At 41.6% G+C, this 20,874-nt stretch overlaps 1 protein-coding gene across 4 annotated transcripts; it reads left to right on the top strand.

Annotated features, from left to right (window-relative positions):
• Positions 1–909: 909 nt before the first annotated feature.
• hdhd3 (haloacid dehalogenase-like hydrolase domain containing 3) lies at positions 910–20,116 on the top strand. Of its 4 annotated transcripts, none has more exons than XM_020483682.2 (3): positions 910–1,040; positions 18,873–19,210; positions 19,410–20,116. In XM_020483682.2, exons 2-3 carry the CDS (start codon positions 18,878–18,880, stop codon positions 19,803–19,805), a joined length of 729 nt encoding a protein of 242 aa, XP_020339271.1. In that variant the 5' UTR covers positions 910–1,040; positions 18,873–18,877; the 3' UTR covers positions 19,806–20,116. The 4 variants fall into 4 exon arrangements, with proteins under 4 accessions (XP_020339271.1, XP_020339272.1, XP_020339270.1 ...); XM_020483683.2 differs by lacking the exon at positions 910–1,040 and adding an exon at positions 16,491–18,057; XM_020483681.2 differs by lacking the exon at positions 910–1,040 and adding an exon at positions 16,491–18,087.
• Positions 20,117–20,874: the final 758 nt, after the last annotated feature.

Here is a 20,874-nt window from a genome sequence, read left to right as displayed (position 1 = left end):
TGTGATCATCTCAATCTGTAGGGGGAAATAAGCTAATAAATATTCTTAGTTTTAAGAAACACTAGTAAGTAGCTTGAGCCATCCCAACATTAGCCCTTGATCATGACCCTCAGTTCCATTACATAAGTCATTGGGCGAAGGAGTCTTCTGTATAGGGGTTTTGTTAAGATCCCTGACGCTTGTTTTGAACATTAACACGCGTTGCTTGCAGTACAGTTATTGAAACATAAGAACCTTATTTTTCATATCAGCAGGCAATAGGTTTTAAAAAAAGAACAAAATAAACGGTTAAATTGATACACCTTTTTTAGGGTTAGTGTTCCCACACGGCAATATCGCTATGTTACAGCGCGTGTTTTTTGGAAGACAAAGACGGACCACCTCTGCTAATTAGCAATCTATCGTGCTCTGAACGCCTGTGTATGTAATGGAAAAAGGCCACCAGAAACGTGTTGTCACTGAAAAAATACTGTCGGCTGCAACTGTGATAAAGCCGGTAAACAGTGTACAGTGTATATTTTGCGATAAATTATTTGAATGTTATATGAACGAACGTAACCGGCTTCTGTTTCTAGAACCGTATTCCAATTGAGAATCGATTCACGTTTCAATAGAATATTTTGCTGCCAGAGCCAGTCTACCTCTAAAATAACATACACGGTCCTTGAACCTTAAAAGACAGGCTCCTTATTAAGATGAAGTACATATTGTTATCCCAACATTAGATGGCAGGAGAAGCAGTTGTCACAATTTAGAATGTATTTACTCTATTTTGAACGTCCTGTAACTTTTTGTCCAACCTCAGTATTATAATACATTTATGCAAAGGATTAACACAACAAACATTACACGGTAGGCTACATGTTTGAGTGCAGGACTCAAAAGGAACCCTTTCTTCTGTGCAAGAGATTCCGTGGTGATATTTGAAGTGCTGCACCCTAGGACCGACTGCCAGTAAGGGTATACCTCGTTGCATTGTAGCAAATATACTGGTAACTAACCCTTCTTCTGTCTGTGATTGTAGCGTCGAGAGTGATCAGGTACGATACACACGCACCCTTCGGTTATCTTCCTTTACATACATATCATTTAACTCCGATGTTGTCATATATGCTGCTGCTGTTTATCCTGTTTATCCGGAATGCAGGCCGAAGCTACTGATACCTCTCACCAAGTCACCTAACATCTTCCTAGCGCCATAAAATGACGCCAAGAATTAACATGGATTGTCAATGGAGACAAGTTTGTTTCTAAGGCATCAAACTGCTGACACGTACACGTCATGTAGACATAGTGTTCGTGGTGTTCACATCGTGTAACACGTCACGTGTAAGTTTATTCTGAATGATTTTACCATGAACGCCTTAAAAACGTCTACATGTGTTCGTTTAAGTGTCTGTTTAGTTTATCAATTTCATTTGTTGATTTAGCTAAAATAGGCCTATCACCTCAATGCAAAAATTATTAGGCTAGTTGATATCGTAGCCACCATTACTGTGTAGATATGCCTATTTCTCGCATCAATAGAAACACAAGGGTTTCTTGGTAGCCTAGTGGTTAAAGCGCTGAGCCAGTAACCAAAAGGTTGCTAGATTGAATCCCAAAGCTGAAAATATTCACTTTTTTGTTGTCTTGTCCAAGCAAAGCACTGTTCCCCCGGGCTGCGAATACATGGATTTTGATTAAGGCAGCCCCCCGCACCTCTCTGATTCAGAGAGGTTGGGTTGGTTTAAACCTCAAAAGACACATTTCAGTTGAATGCATTCAGTTATACAACTGACTAGGTATCCCCCTTTCCTTTTCTTTGTTGGAGGTAGCCTAGGTGTCTAGTGGCATATTCAAAACAACTCACAAGTCGGGCAAATCAATCTCTGACTTCCGAATACAGTGCCTTCAAGACAACTGGGAACTCTGGAATTTTTGTTTTGAACAGTCATCTAACTCAGAATCTCTGCATCTTACTCTGACCTGAACATCACTGACATCATGATTTGACCTAGTTTCCCCCCCACTTCCCAGATTTACCACTTTACCGGATTAACAGACACAGTCACCTAAAGGTGGTCTTCAAAGGCATTCTGATCTGCTTCAACTTCCACCACATCAGGTGGAATATCAGTGACCTCAAAGTACGTTATACAAAAACAGCAAAAGAAAAACACTAAGTCAATTAAAAAAAGATTATACTACAGTATATGCAATAATGTTATATACAATTGCATTGTTTACGTCAGTTAACTGCTGCGGCTCCCCTCCATATGGCAGGCAAAAGAGTGAATACTCTGGAGGCCTGGACACTGCTGTGTTGTGTCCAAAGACAATTACCTTCAGATTGTCCTTCCACCATTCCTGGTACCCGTCAAGGGACTTGCCCGTGACAGTCCCGTTGGTCCGTTCATCCAAACGTGGAGTCCCCATACATCTACACATTCACATTATATATAACTCACTGTACGATCAGTGTCAATTTAGAAAAAACTCTAAATTACTGGGCGCCAATGCAAAACAATGCCACAACCATTACATTAAGCTCACTTCGACTAAAACCAACTAGGCTAGAGCTAACTACTATTGTGCTTAGCCAAGCTAAATTTGGTTAGCATCAAGCTAGCGAATTGTTACACTATTTTTGTACAAATATTAACACTAACACATTTTATCGTGACGTCACATATTTACATGTATTACCTAAAGTGAACTGAGCCTTTGTTCATAGAAAATAAAACAACTTGGATCTAAAATGTTGAAAAAAAGTACAGAATGTTTGGGCGCCATGTTAATCCCTTCTTGTTCCTTTGTCTGTACAGAATCTATGGTATCGTGCCCTGAAATCTGCTCCTTTTACTCTCTGTTCCGAATGTGCTAGACGGCCAGTTCTTATAGCCTTTAGCCATACCCTTATCCTACTTCTCCTCTGTTCCGCTGGTGATGTAGAGGTTAATCCAGGACCTGCAATGCCTAGCTACACTCCTACTCCCCAGGTGCTCTCATGGGTTGACTTCTGTAACCGTAAAAGCCTTGGTTTCATGCATGTTAACAGTAGAAGCCTACCCCCTAAGTTTGCTTTATTCACGGCTTTAGCACATTCTGCCAACCCGGATGTCTTAGCCGTGTCTGAATCCTGGCTTAGGAAAACCACCAAAAACCCTGACAACTATAACATTTTCCGCCAAGATAGAACTGCCAAAGGGGGCGGTGTTGCAATCTACTGCAGAGATAGCCTGCAGAGTTCTGTCTTTACTATCCAGGTCTGTACCAAAACAATTTGAGCTTCTACTTCTGAAACTTCACCTTTCCAGAAACAAGTCTCTCACCGTTGCCGCTTTCTATAGACCACCCTCTGCCCCCAGCTGTGCCCTGGACACCGTATGTGAATTGATTGCCCCCCATCTATCTTCTGAGCTTCTGCTGCTAGGTGACCTAAACTGGGACATGCTTAACACCCCGGCCATCCTACAATCTAAGCTTGATGCCCTCAATCTCACACAAATTATCAATGAACCTACCAGGTATAACCCCAAATCCGTAAACACGGGCACCCTCATAGATATCATCCTAACTTACTCGCCCTCCAAATACACCTCTGCTGTTTTCAACCAAGATCTCAGCGATCACTGGCTCATTGCCTGCATATACGTAATGGGTCTGCGGACAAATGACCACCCTTCATCGCTGTCAAGCGCACCCTAAAACACTTCAGCGAACAGGCCTTTCTAATCGACCTGGCCGGGGTATCCTGGAATGACATTGACCTCATCCCGTCTGTAGAGGATGCCTGGTTATTCTTTAAAAGTGCCTTCCTCACCATCTTCAATAAGCATGCTCCATTAAAAAAAAATGGAACCAGGAATAGATATAGCCCTTGGTTCACTCCAGACCTGTCTGCCCTTGACCAGCACAAAATCATCATGTGGCGGTCTGCATTAGCATCGAATAACTTTTCAGGGAAGTTAGGAACCAATATACACAGGCAGTTAGGAAAGCTATGGCTAGCTTTTTCAAACAGAAATTTACATCCTGTAGTACAAACTCAAAAAGGTTATTGGACACTGTAAAGTCCATGGAGAACTCCCAGCTGCCCACTGCACTGAAGCTAGGAAACACTGTCACTACTGATAAATCCACTATAATTGAGAATTTCAATTAGCATTTTTCTATGGCTGGCCATGATTTCCACCTCCATCCCTACCCCGGTCAACTGCCCGGCACCCACCATTTCTCCTTCACCCAAATCCAGATAGCTGATGTTCTGAAAGAGCTGCAAAATCTGGACCCCTACAAATCAGCCGGGCTAGACAATCTGGACCCTCTCTTTCTAAAATTATCTGGCAACATTTTTGCAACCCCTATTACTAGCCTGTTCAATCTCTCTTTTGTATCGTCTGAAATTCCCAAAGATTGGAAAGCTGCCGCGGTCATTCCCCTCTTCAAAGTGGGAGACACTCTAGACCCAAACTGCTACAGACCTATATCTATCCTACCCTGCCTTTTGTTGTGGCAGAATCAGAATTAGTTGGGTAACATAGATAAGATGTTTTATTTTCAGAATATGCTTGTGAGATACTTGTCATTTAGAAAGTATTTTGTTGTACTATAGTGTTGGCCGTTTGCAGTTATCTGTTCTCTGTCAGGGTTCAGTTACTTGGGCCACAGAAATGGGAGAGGTCAAGCTTGTCTTCATATGTAAATGTATCTTTTAGACCATGTGAAGGGATGATTGAGGGGGAACCAATTATCTCTTGGCTTCACAATGTCTGTGTGCCAGTCACTCCCTACTTTTCCCATCGGGGAGAGGAGGACGGCAGTGTCTGGAACCATTCTATGTTCCCTCTGAGGTTGCCCTTATCTTGACTTAGAGGCTCACTCTCCTCTCCGTGAGCTTGTCCAGGATGGATTGTATTTGGGATGGGAGTGTCTAAAATGAAAATTGATATATACCATTGGGTGAGGTAATGTCTTGGTACTATTTTATACCAAGAACGAGATAAGAGCTTAGTTTAGGAGACAAAGCTGAACGATAATTTATTGACAATGCTGTCTGGCTATGTGTGTCTTTGCTATAAAGGATCTCAGTTGCAATGTGTAAGCACTCTCAGAGAATTCATTTATAGACACTGAATTGACCTGAGAGTCACAGGGTTGTGATGGAGCTCATATAATTAAAGATGAACTTTATGATAACTCTGACTTGTGTGTGGGTTTTGCTCTCTTGTGATTTGGTAATACAGGACATTTCCACTACACTTTCTAATTTCTTCGAAACCAAGTTAACAAACAGATTACCAACCATTTCGAATCCCACTGTACCATCTCCGCTGTGCAATCTGGTTTCAGAGCTGGTCATGGGTGCACCTCAGCCATGCTCAAGGTCCTAAACGACATCATAACTGCCATCGATAAGAGACATTACTGTGCAGCCGTCTTCATCGACCTGGCCAAGGCTTTCGACTCTGTCAAATCACCACATTCTTATCGGCAGACAAAACAGCCTTGGTTTCTCAAATGACCTCCTCGCCTGGTTCACCAACTACTTCTCTGACAGAGTTCAGTGTGTCAAATCAGAAGGCCTGTTGTCCAGACCTCTGGCAGTCTCTATGAGGGTGCCACAAGGTTAAATTCTCGGGCCGACTCTCTTATCTGTAAACATCAATGATGTCGATCTTGCTGCTGGTGATGCTCTGATCCACCTCTACGCAGACGACACCATTCTGTATACTTCTGGCCCTTCTTTGGACACTGTTAACTAACCTCCAGACAAGCGTCAATGCCATACAACTCTCCTACCGTGGCCTCCAACTGCTCTTAAATGCAAGTAAAACTAAATGCATGCTCTTCAACCGATCGCTGCCCACACCTGCCCGCCTTCCCAGCATCACTTCTCTGGACGGTTCTGACTTAGAATATGTGGACAACTATAAATACCTGGGTGTCTAGTTAGACTGTAAACTCTCCTTCCAGACTCGCATTAAGAAACTCCAATCCAAAATTAAATCTAGAATCGGCTTCCTATTTCGCAACAAAGCATCCTTCACTCATGCTGCCAAACATACCATCCTACCGATCGTCAACTTCGGCGATGTCATTTACAAAATAGCTCCCAACACTCTACTCAACAAATTGGATGCAGTCTATCACAGTGCCATCTGTTTTGTCACCAAAGCCCCATATCCTACCCACCACTGCGACCTGTACACTCTCGTTGGCTGGCCCTCGCTTCATACTCGATGCCAAACCCACTGGCTTCAGGACATCTACAAGTCTCTGATATGTAAGGCCCAGTCTTATCTCAGCTCACTGGTCACCATAGCAGCACCCACCCTTAGCACGCGCTCCAGCAGGTATATCTCTCTAGTCACCCCAAAAGCCAATTCCTACTTTGGCCGCCTCTCCTTCCAGTTCTCTGCTGCCAATGACTGGAATGAATTGCAAAAATCACTGACTCTTACCTCCCTCACTAGCTTTAAGCACCAGCTGTCTGAGCAGCTCACAGATCACTGCACCTGTACATAGCCCATCTGTAAATAGCCCATCCAACTACCTCATCCCCATACTGTATTTATTTATTTATTTATCGTGCTCCTTTGCACCCCTATATCTCTACTTGCACATTCATCTTCTGCACATCAATCACTCTAGTGTCTAATTGGTATATTGTAATTACTTCGCCACCATGGTTTATTTATTGCCTTAACTCCCTTTTCTTACCGCATTTGCACACACTGTATATACATTTTATTCAACTGTATTATTTACTGTATGTTTTGTTTATTCCATGTGTTGTATGTGTCGAACTGCTTTGCTTTATTCTTGTCCAGGTCGCAGTTGTAAATGAGAACTTGTTCTCAACTTGCCTACCTGGCTAAATAAAGGTGAAATAAAAATAAATGTAAACCATTAGCAACCTAGCCTAATTCCATTAACTTACGTACAATGGGGATAATACCAACCAGTATTTCACTCAGTTAAAACTGCCTTCAAACATCACCAAACGCATGGACTATGTAATTAACCATGTTATCTCAATATTTTCAGTCATATTGCATTTTTGCACATTACATACCTGAATTAATAGTTAATGTTGAGACAGAGAAACGTTCATTTTCAGAACTAGTCATTCTCCATAATGTAGAAATGTTAAATATATATTAAATAAGAAATGTTAAATATCTTACTAACTCCCTTCATTGATGTCACAGCTCCCCTAGCGGCAGTAATTATATACATACATTAAATGAAAATGCCTGGGAGGAAAATGAAATATAAAAAAAATATGACCATACATGCAGTTGAAGTTGGAAGTTTACCTTAGCCAAATACATTTAAACTCCGTTTCACAATTCCTGACATTTAATCCTAGTAAAAATTCCCAGTCTTAGGTCAGTTAGGATTACCACTTTATTTTAAGAATGTGAAATGTCAGAATAATAAACACAGCAAAAAAGAAAGGTCCTCTCACTGTCAACTGTGTTTATTTTCAGCAAACTTAATGAACATAACAAGATTAAACAACTGAGACATAAACTGAACAAGTTCCACAGACATGGAATAATGTGTCCCTGAACAAAGGAGGGGTCAAAATCAAAAGTAAGTCAGTGTCTGGTGTGGCCACCAGCTGCATTAAGTACTGCAGTGCATCTCCTCCTCATGGACTGCACCAGATTGCCAGTTCTTGCTGTGAGATGTTACCCCACACTTCCACCAAGGCACCTGCAAGTTCCCGGACATTTCTAGGGGCAATTGCCCTAGCCCTCACCCTCCTATCCAACAGGTCCCAGACGTGCTCAATAGGATTGAGATCCGGGCTTTTCGCTGGCCATGGCAGAACACTTAAATTCCTGTCTTGCAGGAAATCACACACAGAATGAGCAGTATGGCTGGTGGCATTGTCATGCTGGAGGGTCATGTCAGGATGAGCCTGCAAGAAGGGTACCACATGAGAGAGGAGGATGTCTTCCCTGTATGTCTTTCCTGTCACCCTGTAGCGCTTTATTAGGGGTCTCACAGTACGGACATTGCAGTTTATTGCCCTATCCACATCTGCAGTCCTCATGCCTCCTTGCAGCATGCCTGAGGAACGTTCATGCAGATTAGCAGGGACCCTGGGCATCTTTATTTTGGTGTTTTTCAGAGTCAGTGGAAAGGCCTCTTTAGTGTCATACATTTTCACAACTGTGACCTTAATTGCCTACCATCTGTTAGCTGTTAGTGTCTTCACGACCGTTCCACAGTGGCATGTTCATTAATTGTTTATGGTTCATTGAACAAGCATGGGAAACAGTGTTTAAACGCTATACAGTGGAGATCTGTGAAGTTATTTGGAGTTTTACTAATTATCTTTGAACGACAGTGTCCTGAAAAAGCGTGTTTCGTTTAGTAGAAATAATCATTTCTTTCATCACATTCCCAGTGGGTCAGAAGTTTACATACACTCAATTATTATTTGGTAGCATTGCCTTTAAATTGTTCAACTATGGTGAAACGTTTCAGGTAGCCTTCCACAAGCTTCCCACAATAAGTTGGGTGAATTTTGGCCCATTCCTCCTGACAGAGCTGGTGTAACTGAGTCAGGTTTGTAGGCCTTCTTGCTCATACACACTTTTTCAGTTCTGCCCACAGGTCAGGGCTTTGGGATGGCCACTCCAATACCTTGACTTTGTTGTCCTTAAGCTATTTTACCACGACTTTGGAAGTATGCTTGGGGTGATGGTCGCAATTGGGTCTTCCAAATGGACAAAGCTATCTATTTTGTGAAGTGCACCAGTCCTTCCTGCAGCAAAGCACCCCCACAACTTGTGCATAACGGGTTGGGATGGTGTCCACCTTTTTCCTCCAAACATAATGATGGTCATTATGGCCAAACAGTTCTATTTTTTGTTTCTTCAGACCAGAGAACATTTCTCCAAAAAGTACTATCTTTGTCCCCGTGTGCAGTTGCAAACCGTAGTCTGGCTTTTTTATGTGGGTTTTGGGGCAGTGTCTTCTTCCTTGCTGAGCGGCCTTTCAGGTTATGTCGATATAGGGCTTGTTTTACTGTGGATATAGATACTTTTGTACCTGTTTCCTCCAGCATCGTCACATGGTCCTTTGCTGTTGTTCTGGTATTGATTTGCACTTTCCGCACCAAAGTACGTTCATCTCTAGGAGAAAGAACATGTCTCCTTCCTGAGCGGTATGACGGCTGCATGGTCCCATGGTGTTTATACTTGCATGGTATTGGTTGTACAGATGAACGTGGTACCTACAGGCGTTTGGAAATTACTCCCAAGGAGGAACTAGACTTGTTTCATCCTTGACACTTTTTTTTCTGAGGTCTTGGCTGATGTCTTTTGATTTTCCCATGATGTCAAGCAAAGATCCACTGAGTTTGAAGGTGGGCCTTGAAATACATCCACAGGTACACCTCCAATTGACTCAAATGATGTCAATTAGCCTTTCAGAAGCTTCTAAAGCCATGACATCATTTTCTGGAATTTTTCAAGCTGTTTAAAGGCACAGTCAACTTAGTGTATGTAAACTTCTGATCCACTGGAAGTGTGATACAGTGAAATAATCTGTCTGTAAACAATTGTTGGAAAAATGACTTGTCATGCACAAAGTAGATGTCCTAAATGACTTGCCAAAACTATAGTTTGTTAACAAGAAATTTGTGGAGTGGTTGAGAAACAAGTTTTAATGTCTCCAACCTAAGTGTATGTATGTAAACTTCCGACTTTAACTGTATGTGTGTCACATACAGTGGGGCAAAAAAGTATTTAGTCAGCTACCAATTGTGCAAGTTCTCCCACTTAAAAAGATGAGAGGCCTGTAATTTATCATAGGTACACTTCAAGTATGACAGACAAAATGAGGGGGAAAACAATCCAGAAAATGACATTGTAGGATAAAAGTCCGTGTTGCCCAGCAACAGCCCCAAAACATCACTGCTCTCGAGGAGATCTGCATGGAGGAATGGGACAAAATACCAGCAACAGTGTTAAAACCTTGTGCCAACAAAGGGTATATAACAAACTATTGAGAAACTTTTGTTATTGACCAAATACTTATTTTCCATCATAATTTGCAAATAAATTAATAAAAAATCCTACAATGTGATTTTCTGGATTTTTTTTCTTCTCATTTTGTCTGTCATAGTTGAAGTGTACCTATGATGAAAATTACATGCCTCATCTTTTTAAGTGGGAGAACTTGCACAATTGGTGGCTGACTAAATACTTTTTTGCCCCACTGTATGCACATGGCATATGCTTGAGTACCACCTTGACATCTATGATCTGCTTGCCTCAATAAATGAATTCTAGAACATTGGTAGCCAGGATTAGCTATTTCAAATAAAATCAAACTTTTGCACATGCGCCACATACAAGTGTAGACCTTACCGTGAAATGCTTACTTACAAGCCCTTAACCAACAGTGCAGTTCAAGAAGAGTTTAATAAACAACGAGTAACAGCATTGTACAAAACAAATGGAGAGGGGGGGGGGGCAATGCGGTAGCAGCAATGTATCCATTCTCATAATAATTGCATAACGGTGCAAGTTAGACGTCATCTTTTGTTTGCATGTTTGAATTTTTTTTATTGAACCTTTATTTAACTCGGCAAGTCAGTTAAGAACAAATTCTTATTTACAATGACGACCTACCCCAGCTTCCAGGACGACGCTGGTCCAATTGTGCGCTGCCCTATGGGACTCTCAATCACGGCCGGGTGTGATACAGCCTAGAAACGAACCAGGGTCTGTAGTTTTGCCTCTAACACTGAGATGCAGTGACTTAGACCGCTGTGCCACTCGGGTGTCCCAAGCAAGTCTTTTTTTTTGTTGGTCCTGTCAATGTTGTGATCACACACAGGTTACTTTGCCTGCTTGCAAATGTGTGCTAAAAGTGGGGATATTTCATAGTATTTCTGATTATCTTAACTCACCAGCACCAATTAATTGTATTTTGCACAGATATCCACAACTGCAGTACAGGCCTACACTCGGTTAAAAAGGTGCTATCTACAAACTAACAGGATTCTTCCGCTGTCCCCATAGGAGAACCCTTTTTGATTCCAGTTAGATCCTGGAACCAAAAAGTTTTCTCCTTTGGTGACAACCAAAGAACCCTGTTGGAACCCGTTTCTCAAAGAGTGTACTCAACAAGTTTAGCCTGTTAAGTTTACACCATTTGATTCTGTACTCAAACATCTGCCTGGTATTCAAGATAATATGCAACATAGCACCACCACATTTTGAACGTTTTCGTCAACCTGTGCTCAGACTTAAATCGCAGTGTTCCAAGAACCTCCACCAGGGGTGACTGTAGTATCCTCAAACGGACAAAAAGCAGACAAGGCACCCCACACTCATTTTAGATCCCATGGGGTCTTAATTTTCATACTGTATGCTCTCACTACCTCCTTTGCCATCTTCTCATGTCTTTACTTGGAACTCCATCCACACACACACACACACTATAGCACCTTGCTTACATTTCTCACATTTTAGGCCTCCAGCTGAGGCCTTGGATGGATCATGTTACACTGAGATGGGCACAGGGGTATATGTACAGTCATTTTTTGTGTGGTGGCAAAGTAGTTGAACAGGAGAAGAGGATGTGGTTACTTGTGGAGGGAGAACAGTGGTGGGTTGAGCACCTGCAGTGAAGCTGATTGGTTGCTCTGGCTCATCACATCTTGACTAAAAGAAAGCGATTCAGAAATTAGTTAGACATTGCCATAGTTCAACAGCTGAAAAGCTGTCATTAACATACTAGCAATGGATTCAGATAGCAATGTATTCACTGAATAAAGTAGCCTACCCATCCCCATTTACAATTGTATTCATCAATGAAATAAATTATACTATATCACATTCAATTACATTATAGTTGTAGATATAGACTACTCTTGTATCTACAATAACATAATCATGGAATGAAATAGCGTACCCATCCACAGTTAATTGATAAATTAGATAAATAATACTAGCACATACAGTTAGATTGTAGAATAGGCTACTACTGTATCCACACTATATTAGGATACCGTTGTGTGGTTTTAGGTCTCCAATCGAAGTTGCATGTTGTACCTCATTTCCCTTTAGTGAAAAGTAGTTATTTAATTTACTATTTAATTAATCCATGAAATAAATAATACTAGCACATCAAATTACGTTATTGTACACTATCCTACTCTGCTATCGACATAGTAAATAATATTGCCTACGTGCTTTCGACAATACGTTATCAACAAAAAATCATTTTCAAATAAACCACATTTGCCTTAACACAGTAGACATAAATATTTCCTAACGATATCGCAACTTAAATATAGCCCACTTACTCCTCAATTGGATCAAGGACATCTTGGTAATTATTTTCATCGTCTCTAATGAGGAAACTATCTGGGGCAGACACTCAAATCGCTTGTGCCACTTGTAGAAAAACAAACAAACAAACAAACAAACAACTGAATGTCTGTGTTGCCGCCTAGCTCTCAAATACCGTACCAGTCACTCACTTTATGAACTGTCACTGCTATCCGGATTCCTTGGGACGTCCTTATCCTGAACTTTACAATTTTATACATTTATACTTGATAGGGACATTCCAAGGAGCCCAAATAGCATGGACCCTCTGGGAAAGCATATGAACTATATGAAAATAATAGTGCCTACGTGCTTTCGACAATATGTTATCAACAAAAAAATATTATTTTCAAATAAACCAAATTTGCCTTAACACAGTAGGCCTAAATATTTCATAACGATATCACAACGATATAGCCTACTTACTCCTCAATTGGATCAAGTACATCTTGGTAATTATTTTCATAGTTTCTAATGAAACTACCTGGGACAGACACTCAAATCGCTTCTGTCGCTTGTAAAAAAAACAAAACAAGAATGAATGAATGTGTCGCCGCCGAGCTCTCAAATACCGGGCCAGTCTCTCACTTTATGAATAGTCACTGCAATCCGGATTCCTTGGGACGTCCTTACCTTTAACACTAAACTTAACCAATTTACATTATTATACTTTATTTTGTTTTATTTTGTACCTTTTTTTAACTAGGCAAGTCGGTTAAGAACAAATTCTTATTTTCAATGATGGCCTAGGAACAGTGGGTTAACTGCTTTGTTCAGGGGCTCCCTCTGTACTTGATAGAGGGAGGGACATCCCAAGGAGTCCGATTAGCACAGACCCTCTGGGAAAGTCTATGAACTGCTCTATTCAACTGAAAGGACATCCCAAGGATCCCTAATTGCACCTATGAACTCCTCTGAAAGCTGTGGACACAACTGTTATTGGTTGTCTGTGGAACTGGTAACAACACCGTCTGTGATCGGCTAACATTTAGATCTGTATAGAGAGAGATAAGATAACATACCATGCTATGAGGTGTTGAGGGAAAGACAGATTATCTATAGATTGGGCATCATCTTTTCTAGGCCATTAGCAATAACAGGAAATATACACGTAGGCTACACTATAGTTCAATGTGGCTACATTGGAATGTCTGCTTGCACGGGAGAAATTGTACGTTTCTAACATTTATGGTTGAGATTTAATTATTATAAATATAAATTATGCACATTATGACTTTCATTAACTTCTCTAGGGTAGGGGACAGCATTTGGAATTTTGGATGAAAAGCATGCCCAAATTAAACTGCCTTCTACTCAGGCCCAGAAGATAGGATATGCATATATTTAGTAGATTTGGATAGAAAACTCTAAAGTTTACAAAACTGTTAAAATAATGTCTGAGTATAACAGAACTGATTTGGCAGGTGAAAACCTGAGAAAAATCCATTCAGGAAGTAGGATTTTTTGTTGTAGTTTTCTATTCAATGCCATTACAGTATCCATTGACTTAGGACTATGCCTTCCACCAGATGTTAAGTCTTTAGAAATTGTTTCAGGCCTATATTCGGAAAAATGAGGGAGTAAGAGCAGTTTGAATGAGTGGACCCTGCCGCGTCAGAGCTTTTTCATGAGCGCGACCAGAGAGTGCCTTTCTTGTTTACCTTTTATATTGACAACGTTATTGTCCGGTTGAAATATTGTAGATTATTTAGGCTAAAAACAACCTGATGATTGAATCTAAACATCGTTTGACATGTTTCTATGAACTTTACGGATACAATTTAGATTTTTGTCTGCCTGTTGTGACTGTGTGAGCCTGTGGATTACTAAAGAAAACAAGCGAACAAAACTGAGATTTTCGGATATAAGAATAAATGTCTTCTGAGTGCAAACATATGAAGATCATCAAAGGTAAGTTATTAATTCTCTCTCTATTTCTGACTTGTGTAACTCTTCTACTTGGCTGGTTACTGTTTGTAATGATTTGTCTGCAGGGCTATGTTCTCAAATAATTGTAAGGTATGCTTTTGCCATAAAGCATTTTTGAAATCTGACAGTGGTTGGATTCACAAGAAGTTCATCTTTAAACCAATGTAAAATAGTTGTATCTTTTCTGAATTTGGCGCTCTGCAATCTCACTGGATGTTGGACAGGTGGGACGATGGCGTCCCACAAACCCTAGAGAGGTTAATATGTGATGCAGGCATCACGCACACGTTAGTAAGGCGTTGGTGTCATGTCAGTCAGACCCGTAACGCAGGAGTCACACAGACGTTTGTAAGGCGTTGGTATCATGTCAGGTGGTACGGTTGCCTAGGCTTATGTCCCTGATCACCCCCCATAGCACACGGTGTCGCTAACTACCTCTGCATATTGACTCGCTACTGGTACCCCGTGTATATAGCCAACTTATCGTTACTCAGTGTATTTATTCTTCTTGTTATAATTGTTCTATTATTTCTTTGTGTTCTCTGCATTGTTGGAAAGGGCTCGTAAGTAAGCATTTCACTGTTAGTCTGTTGTTTACGAAGTATGTGACATAAAATGTGATTTGTTTCATGGTTAAAAAGTATACACCATGACGAACCTCAGCATGTAATAACGCGTGTAACGCAAGCAGTCTCGGTACACCTGCCCCTATGTGTGTTATCAGTGGTGTAGTGGAGGGTATACACTGTATAGCCACTTATTTTTCAATGGGCATTGCGTATACTCACTTCTTAATCCCCTCGATGCATTTCAAAGTGGTCTAGTGAATCAAATCAAATGTATTTATATAGCCCTTCGTACATCAGCTGATATCTCAAAGTGTGTACAGAAACCCAGCCTAAAACCCCAAACCGCAAGCAATGCAGGTGTAGAAGCATGGTGGCTAGGAAAAACTCCCTAGAAAGGCCGAAACCTAGAGAGGAACCAGGCTATGTGGGGTGCCAGTCCTCTTCTGGCTGTGCCGGGTGGAGATTATAACAGAACATGGCCAAGATGTTCAAATGTTCATAAATGACCAGCATGGTCCAATAATAATAAGGCAGAACAGTTGAAACTGGAGCAGCTGCACGACCAGGTTGACTGGGGACAGCAAGGAGTCATCATGTCAGGTAGTCCTGAGGCATGGTCCTAGGGCTCAGGTCCTCCGAGAGAGAGAAAGAAAGAGAGAATTAGAGAGAGCACACTTAAATTCACACAGGACACCGAATAGGACAGGAGAAGTACTCCAGATATAACAAACTGACCCTCGCCCCCCGACACAAACTACTGCAGCATAAATACTGGAGGCTGAGACAGGAGGGGTCAGGAGACACTGTGGCCCCATCCGAGGACACGCCCGGACAGGGCCAAACAGGAAGGATATAACCCCACCCACTTTGCCAAAGCACAGCCCCCACACCACTAGAGGGATATCTTCAACTACCAACTTACCATCCTGAGACAAGGCCGAGTATAGCCCACAAAGATCTCCGCCACGGCACAACCCAAGGGGGGCCAACCCAGACAGGAAGATCACATCAGTGACTCAACCCACTCAAGTGACGCACCCCTCCTAGGGACGGTATGAAAGAGCCCCAGTAAGCCAGTGACTCAGCCCCTGTAATAGGGTTAGAGGCAGAGAATCCCAGTGGAACGAGGGGAACCGGCCAGGCAGAGACAGCAAGGGCGGTTCGTTGCTCCAGAGCCTTTCTGTTCACCTTCCCACTCCTGGGCCAGACTACACTCAATCATATGACCCACTGAAGAGATGAGTCTTCAGTAAAGACTTAAAGATTGAGACCGAGTTTGCGTCTCTTACATGGGTAGGCAGATCATTCCATAAAAATGGAGCTCTATAGGAGAAAGCCCTGCCTCCAGCTGTTTGCTTAGAGATTCTAGGGACAATTAGGAGGCCTGCGTCTTGTGACCGTAGAGTACGTGTAGGTATCAAATCAAATCAAATGTATTTATATAGCCCTTCGTACATCAGCTGATATCTCAAAGTGCTGTACAGAAACCCAGCCTAAAACCCCAAACAGCAAGCAATGCAGGTGTAGAAGCACGTATGAGCAGGTATGTACGTAGATAGGTAGGAGCAAGCCCATGTAATGCTTTGTAGGTTAGCAGTAAAACCTTGAAATCAGCCCTTGCCTTGACAGGAAGCCAGTGTAGGGAGGCTAGCACTGGAGTAATATGATCATTTTTTTTATATGTCATATCAATTAATAAGGTTGATGGAACATATCAGAATGTTTAGCTTAAAATGTTGATTAACTAGTATTTCCTCACATTTTAGGTGCAGCAATGCACACACGGTGCAGGCCTACATGTGAATGTTCCAAATTGCATTTTACAGGAAAAGCATTCTAAAATGTGCACCACCCATACCTGAAAGCAGTTTTATAGATAGAAATAGAAATATCCATTAGACATTTTAGAAAGAAGGGAGCTCTGAAGATGCAACAACTTACAACTATCATGGGTTGCTAGGATCATATGACTAGGATCATACCTTTGGCTGCTAGACAATGTAATAAAGTTTAAAGTAAACCAATAGAACAGGAGAACATTGAGGTCTTTAAAATCCTTTTCTCCATGTTTCTATGGTGGGATTTTGGCTATAGGCTACTATGAAGCAAGGCAAAACATGCCTCATAATGTCATGAAGTAAAACGTAAGGAAGGAAAAATATAGCGATGCTAATGGTAGGCCTAACCGTCTTCTGGTAGATGGAAAGGCTTTCCCAAAAACTCTCAATTTAAAATGTTAACTAGCTACAAAGTAGTCTTTGCCTACCTGGCAGAATGATATCATGATTATCTGCATCAGTCCAGTGGCCATATGTTGTGCTAACAACATCTCAGAAACACTGCAAGCCAAACAGCAGTTCTAGGTGCCTGACACTTAAATTAAACGATAACTACACAACAACAAATACAATTCCCAGAGCTTAGTGGTCTCCTGGTGTGGTTTAAACATTGTTATGGACATAGAACATCCTATTTAGTTGTTTTTCTATTAAAAAAGTGTGACTTTTAACTCGAAATGACACAACGACAAGGTTCCAGTTTAACAAAGGTTACTATACCGTATGAACACACTACAAGGTAGCCATTCCACTCTAGGCTAGGTCCATCAACCACAAGACTCTGCGCAGGCACACTCTTGACTGAGTGATAGCCCTGTAATAACAGAAATATGAACTTAACAACTTTGAGAGTGAAAACCTGGCTTAGTTGACAGCCTCCATTTATCTGTTTCACTAGTCGGCCTACCTGTACAGTAGAGCTTGTGTTGGCCTGACTGTGAAAGATAATTGTAGGTCATTCAGAGTGTATGTCACTGTTTCTCATACATTTTCACACAGAGCATCTTTCTTTCACCGGGCAGGCCATTTGGGAAATGTTTTGCTCAATTAGAGTATACTCACTTCTCCAGGCACCACTATGTGGTGTTATCATTGAGCAACTAACAAAAAAATCAGTATCACTGTGGGATCAATCAGTTAGAAATAAAACAGTATCTGGACTTTACCTGTAGAAAAGGCCCATGGAGTTGGTGGAATAATCCTTTAACTCATTGCCACTTACTCAGCTGGGCCAGGGGCGCTTTAATTAGGTCAGGTGGAAATGTCCGACAGATCTCAACTCCATAAAAGGAGGAAATTGCCATCGCCTGAGCTCACTGCTTTCTCTTCCTTAACTCCGTCTTATCCAGAAGTTCTGTGCGTCCGTGAATCCACGTAAGTCCACCGACTCAGTTCAGATGAAAGGTAACAATCTGTTGCGATCCGGAGAGTGGGCCATCAGTTATTGTTTGTTATTACCGCGGAGCGCACGCTTCAAACATATTGTGTAATGTGAATTGTCAATGATCACGGCCCTACGGATCCTCATAGGCCAATTATGCAATCGATATGGTTAATAGGTAATGAAATTAATTACATGTACACATGAAAGGGTGAAATGAGAAACGTCATTGTTTGCTGAACTGATCTACTTTGATATCAAACTACTGGGGATTATAGATTGAATAACCATTCACTGTTCGTATTCTTTCATGATTTATGATAAATAGTTACGAGCCTAAATAACTCACGGATGATTACTAGTGACTTCTTAATGAACTGGACTGTTTAATTCCCTAAATTATGTCTAATTAATATGATTTGATCTTTGATTATGAATTTGATTGGATACATGTTATATTGTTTCCTTTGTGATGCAACACAGACTACTGAGTAAATGTACCACTTTATGGTTAAAATAATTCCTTCCTCAGTCTCATCCATTCCTCTGTCACTCCACCCGTGACCACCTGTTCACCCTCACTGTCAGTCATTCTACCTGTCCAGCTATCCACACAGATTCCACTAATCTTTCAGTGCCTTCCAGAGCCTTTTTGTGTTTTCTTTTGCAGTCTTAGCTATTTTGTTAATTTTCTTTTTGTCAATGCAGTGAAAGTAGCTGAGCCATTTTTCATACTTTTTCTGATTTCCTCCATCTCAGCTACATCTACAACATGAGATGCTTGTGGATGTGTGTATTTCTGTGGCAGGTGTGATGCATGTGCCACTGCGCTGGGTGCTGTGGGATGTGAAGGACACCCTGCTGAAGGTGCGCAGGTCTGTCGGGGAGCAGTACTGCCAGGAGGTCCAGCGAACAGCAGGTTTCAGTCTTAACCCTACAGAGGTGGAGGCTGCCTTCCGCCAGTCCTTCCACCAGTACTCCAAACTCTACCCCAACTACGGTACGGCCAAGGGCCTGGGGGGGAAGGCCTGGTGGATGGGAGTGGTTCGGGACACCTTCGCCCAGTGTAGAGTACAGGACGCAGCCCTACTGGACACACTGGCCCACAACTTGTATCATGGCTTCTGCAGCCCTAATAACTGGGAGGTGAGGGGATTATAATAATTGCTTCACTCAGCATGACAGTATGTTGTATAATTCATGTAACATCTCCAAAAATGTGATATTATGATTGTGCAAAATGATCATGCATTCATTAAAATGGTTCAATTGTAAACATCCTCAATATCAATTGGAACAATTGTGCCACATTGTGAAATTAATAGCCTGTATCTTCCGTCCTAAGGTATTTCCAGACTCTGCGAAGACCCTGGAGAGCATATCCTCCCTGGGACTGAAGCAGGGTGTGGTGTCCAACTTTGACAATCGCCTGGAGGGGATTCTACGAGGCTGTGGCCTTCTGTCTCACTTCAGCTTCCTGCTCACCTCAGAGGAGGCCGGTATAGCCAAGCCTAACCCAGCCATCTTCCACCGGGCACTAGAGAAATGTGGCGTAACAGCCGCGAGTGTAGCTCACATTGGGGACCATTATGTCTATGACTATGTGACCTCTCGGTCACTGGGCCTCCATGGGTACTTGCTGGACAGACAGGGCAGGAATAAATACCCTGATGTTCCCCCACAGCATCGACTAAAGACCCTGGAGGAGCTACCTGCACGTCTCCAGCAACATATGGACTAAATGTTATCTATTACACAAGTAAACTGAAGCCAGGACTCAAACAAACCGCACTGTTCCAACATTTCACTGCACTTGACATTAAAGTATAAAAACGATATATATATAAAAGCCTTAATCTATGGCAGTGAAACTAGCCCCAAAACTTAACATATGCAATGACCACTTTTAGATGATCTAAATATGTACATATAATTTATCTAAAGTTTTTGTAACTTATTTCGCCAATATATATATTTATATCACGTTGTGACACCCTCCAATTCATGTATTATGTTCAATAAATAAAAATGCCTGTTCTACAGCCAGTGCTACATTCTTCTACGACTTAACTTCTCTTGGAAATGAATACATTTTTTTTCCATACAGCATTAGATTTCAGCTCACTTGAGCTGAGACGAGGAGGAATCGGGACGGTTATTTATGGTCGTGGCTAGATATGATGCAGCTAATGTCAAAGTGATATCAAAAGTTGCATGTTTTTAGCATTTTACCTAATTCTCCTAACCGGCTACATAAGTTCTCCAAACCTGCCAGTCACTTCTGACATTAACTGCATCCCATCCAGTCAAAACTGTTACCTGACATAAAAAGCTATGACTGGCTGCACATGATTGAGAGAAGCACTCCAAAGTGCATCCAATCTGAGGGCAGGAACCAGTCTTTATTTGTTTGCATGGGTGGTCCATCCCACCATTCAGTACAACCCAGTGAAAAGCATACCGCTATCCATCTTAAGCCTATTTTCATTGTTGTGTAGTTTTGGCCTAAAAGGCATGAATTCTTTGGTCTTTCATTAATAGTAGAGTTCTTTTGTTACACAGCAAATTGGCCAGTGTTACCTTTTCAATGTAACATTCTTTGTGTTGATTCAGGCGTGAACATTTTCAACACTGTGTTACTATGAGCCTGTCCTCCACAACGAACTTAAATTAAGCGTGTACCAGAATGAGGCTCACACCTCACTGCCTATTGTTCCTGCAGTGAGGAAATTCCCATCTTCAGAGAATATGTTTATAACTTCTCTACGGATAATTGTCTGGAGTTCAAAAAGCAGTAGCCTAGCAGTATG

The sequence above is a fragment of the Oncorhynchus kisutch genome, linkage group LG5 (assembly GCF_002021735.2).
Source record: "Oncorhynchus kisutch isolate 150728-3 linkage group LG5, Okis_V2, whole genome shotgun sequence".
Taxonomy (NCBI): domain Eukaryota; kingdom Metazoa; phylum Chordata; class Actinopteri; order Salmoniformes; family Salmonidae; genus Oncorhynchus; species Oncorhynchus kisutch.
Note: the sequence above shows the minus strand (reverse complement) of the source record. Positions and strands in the feature narration are given on the sequence as shown.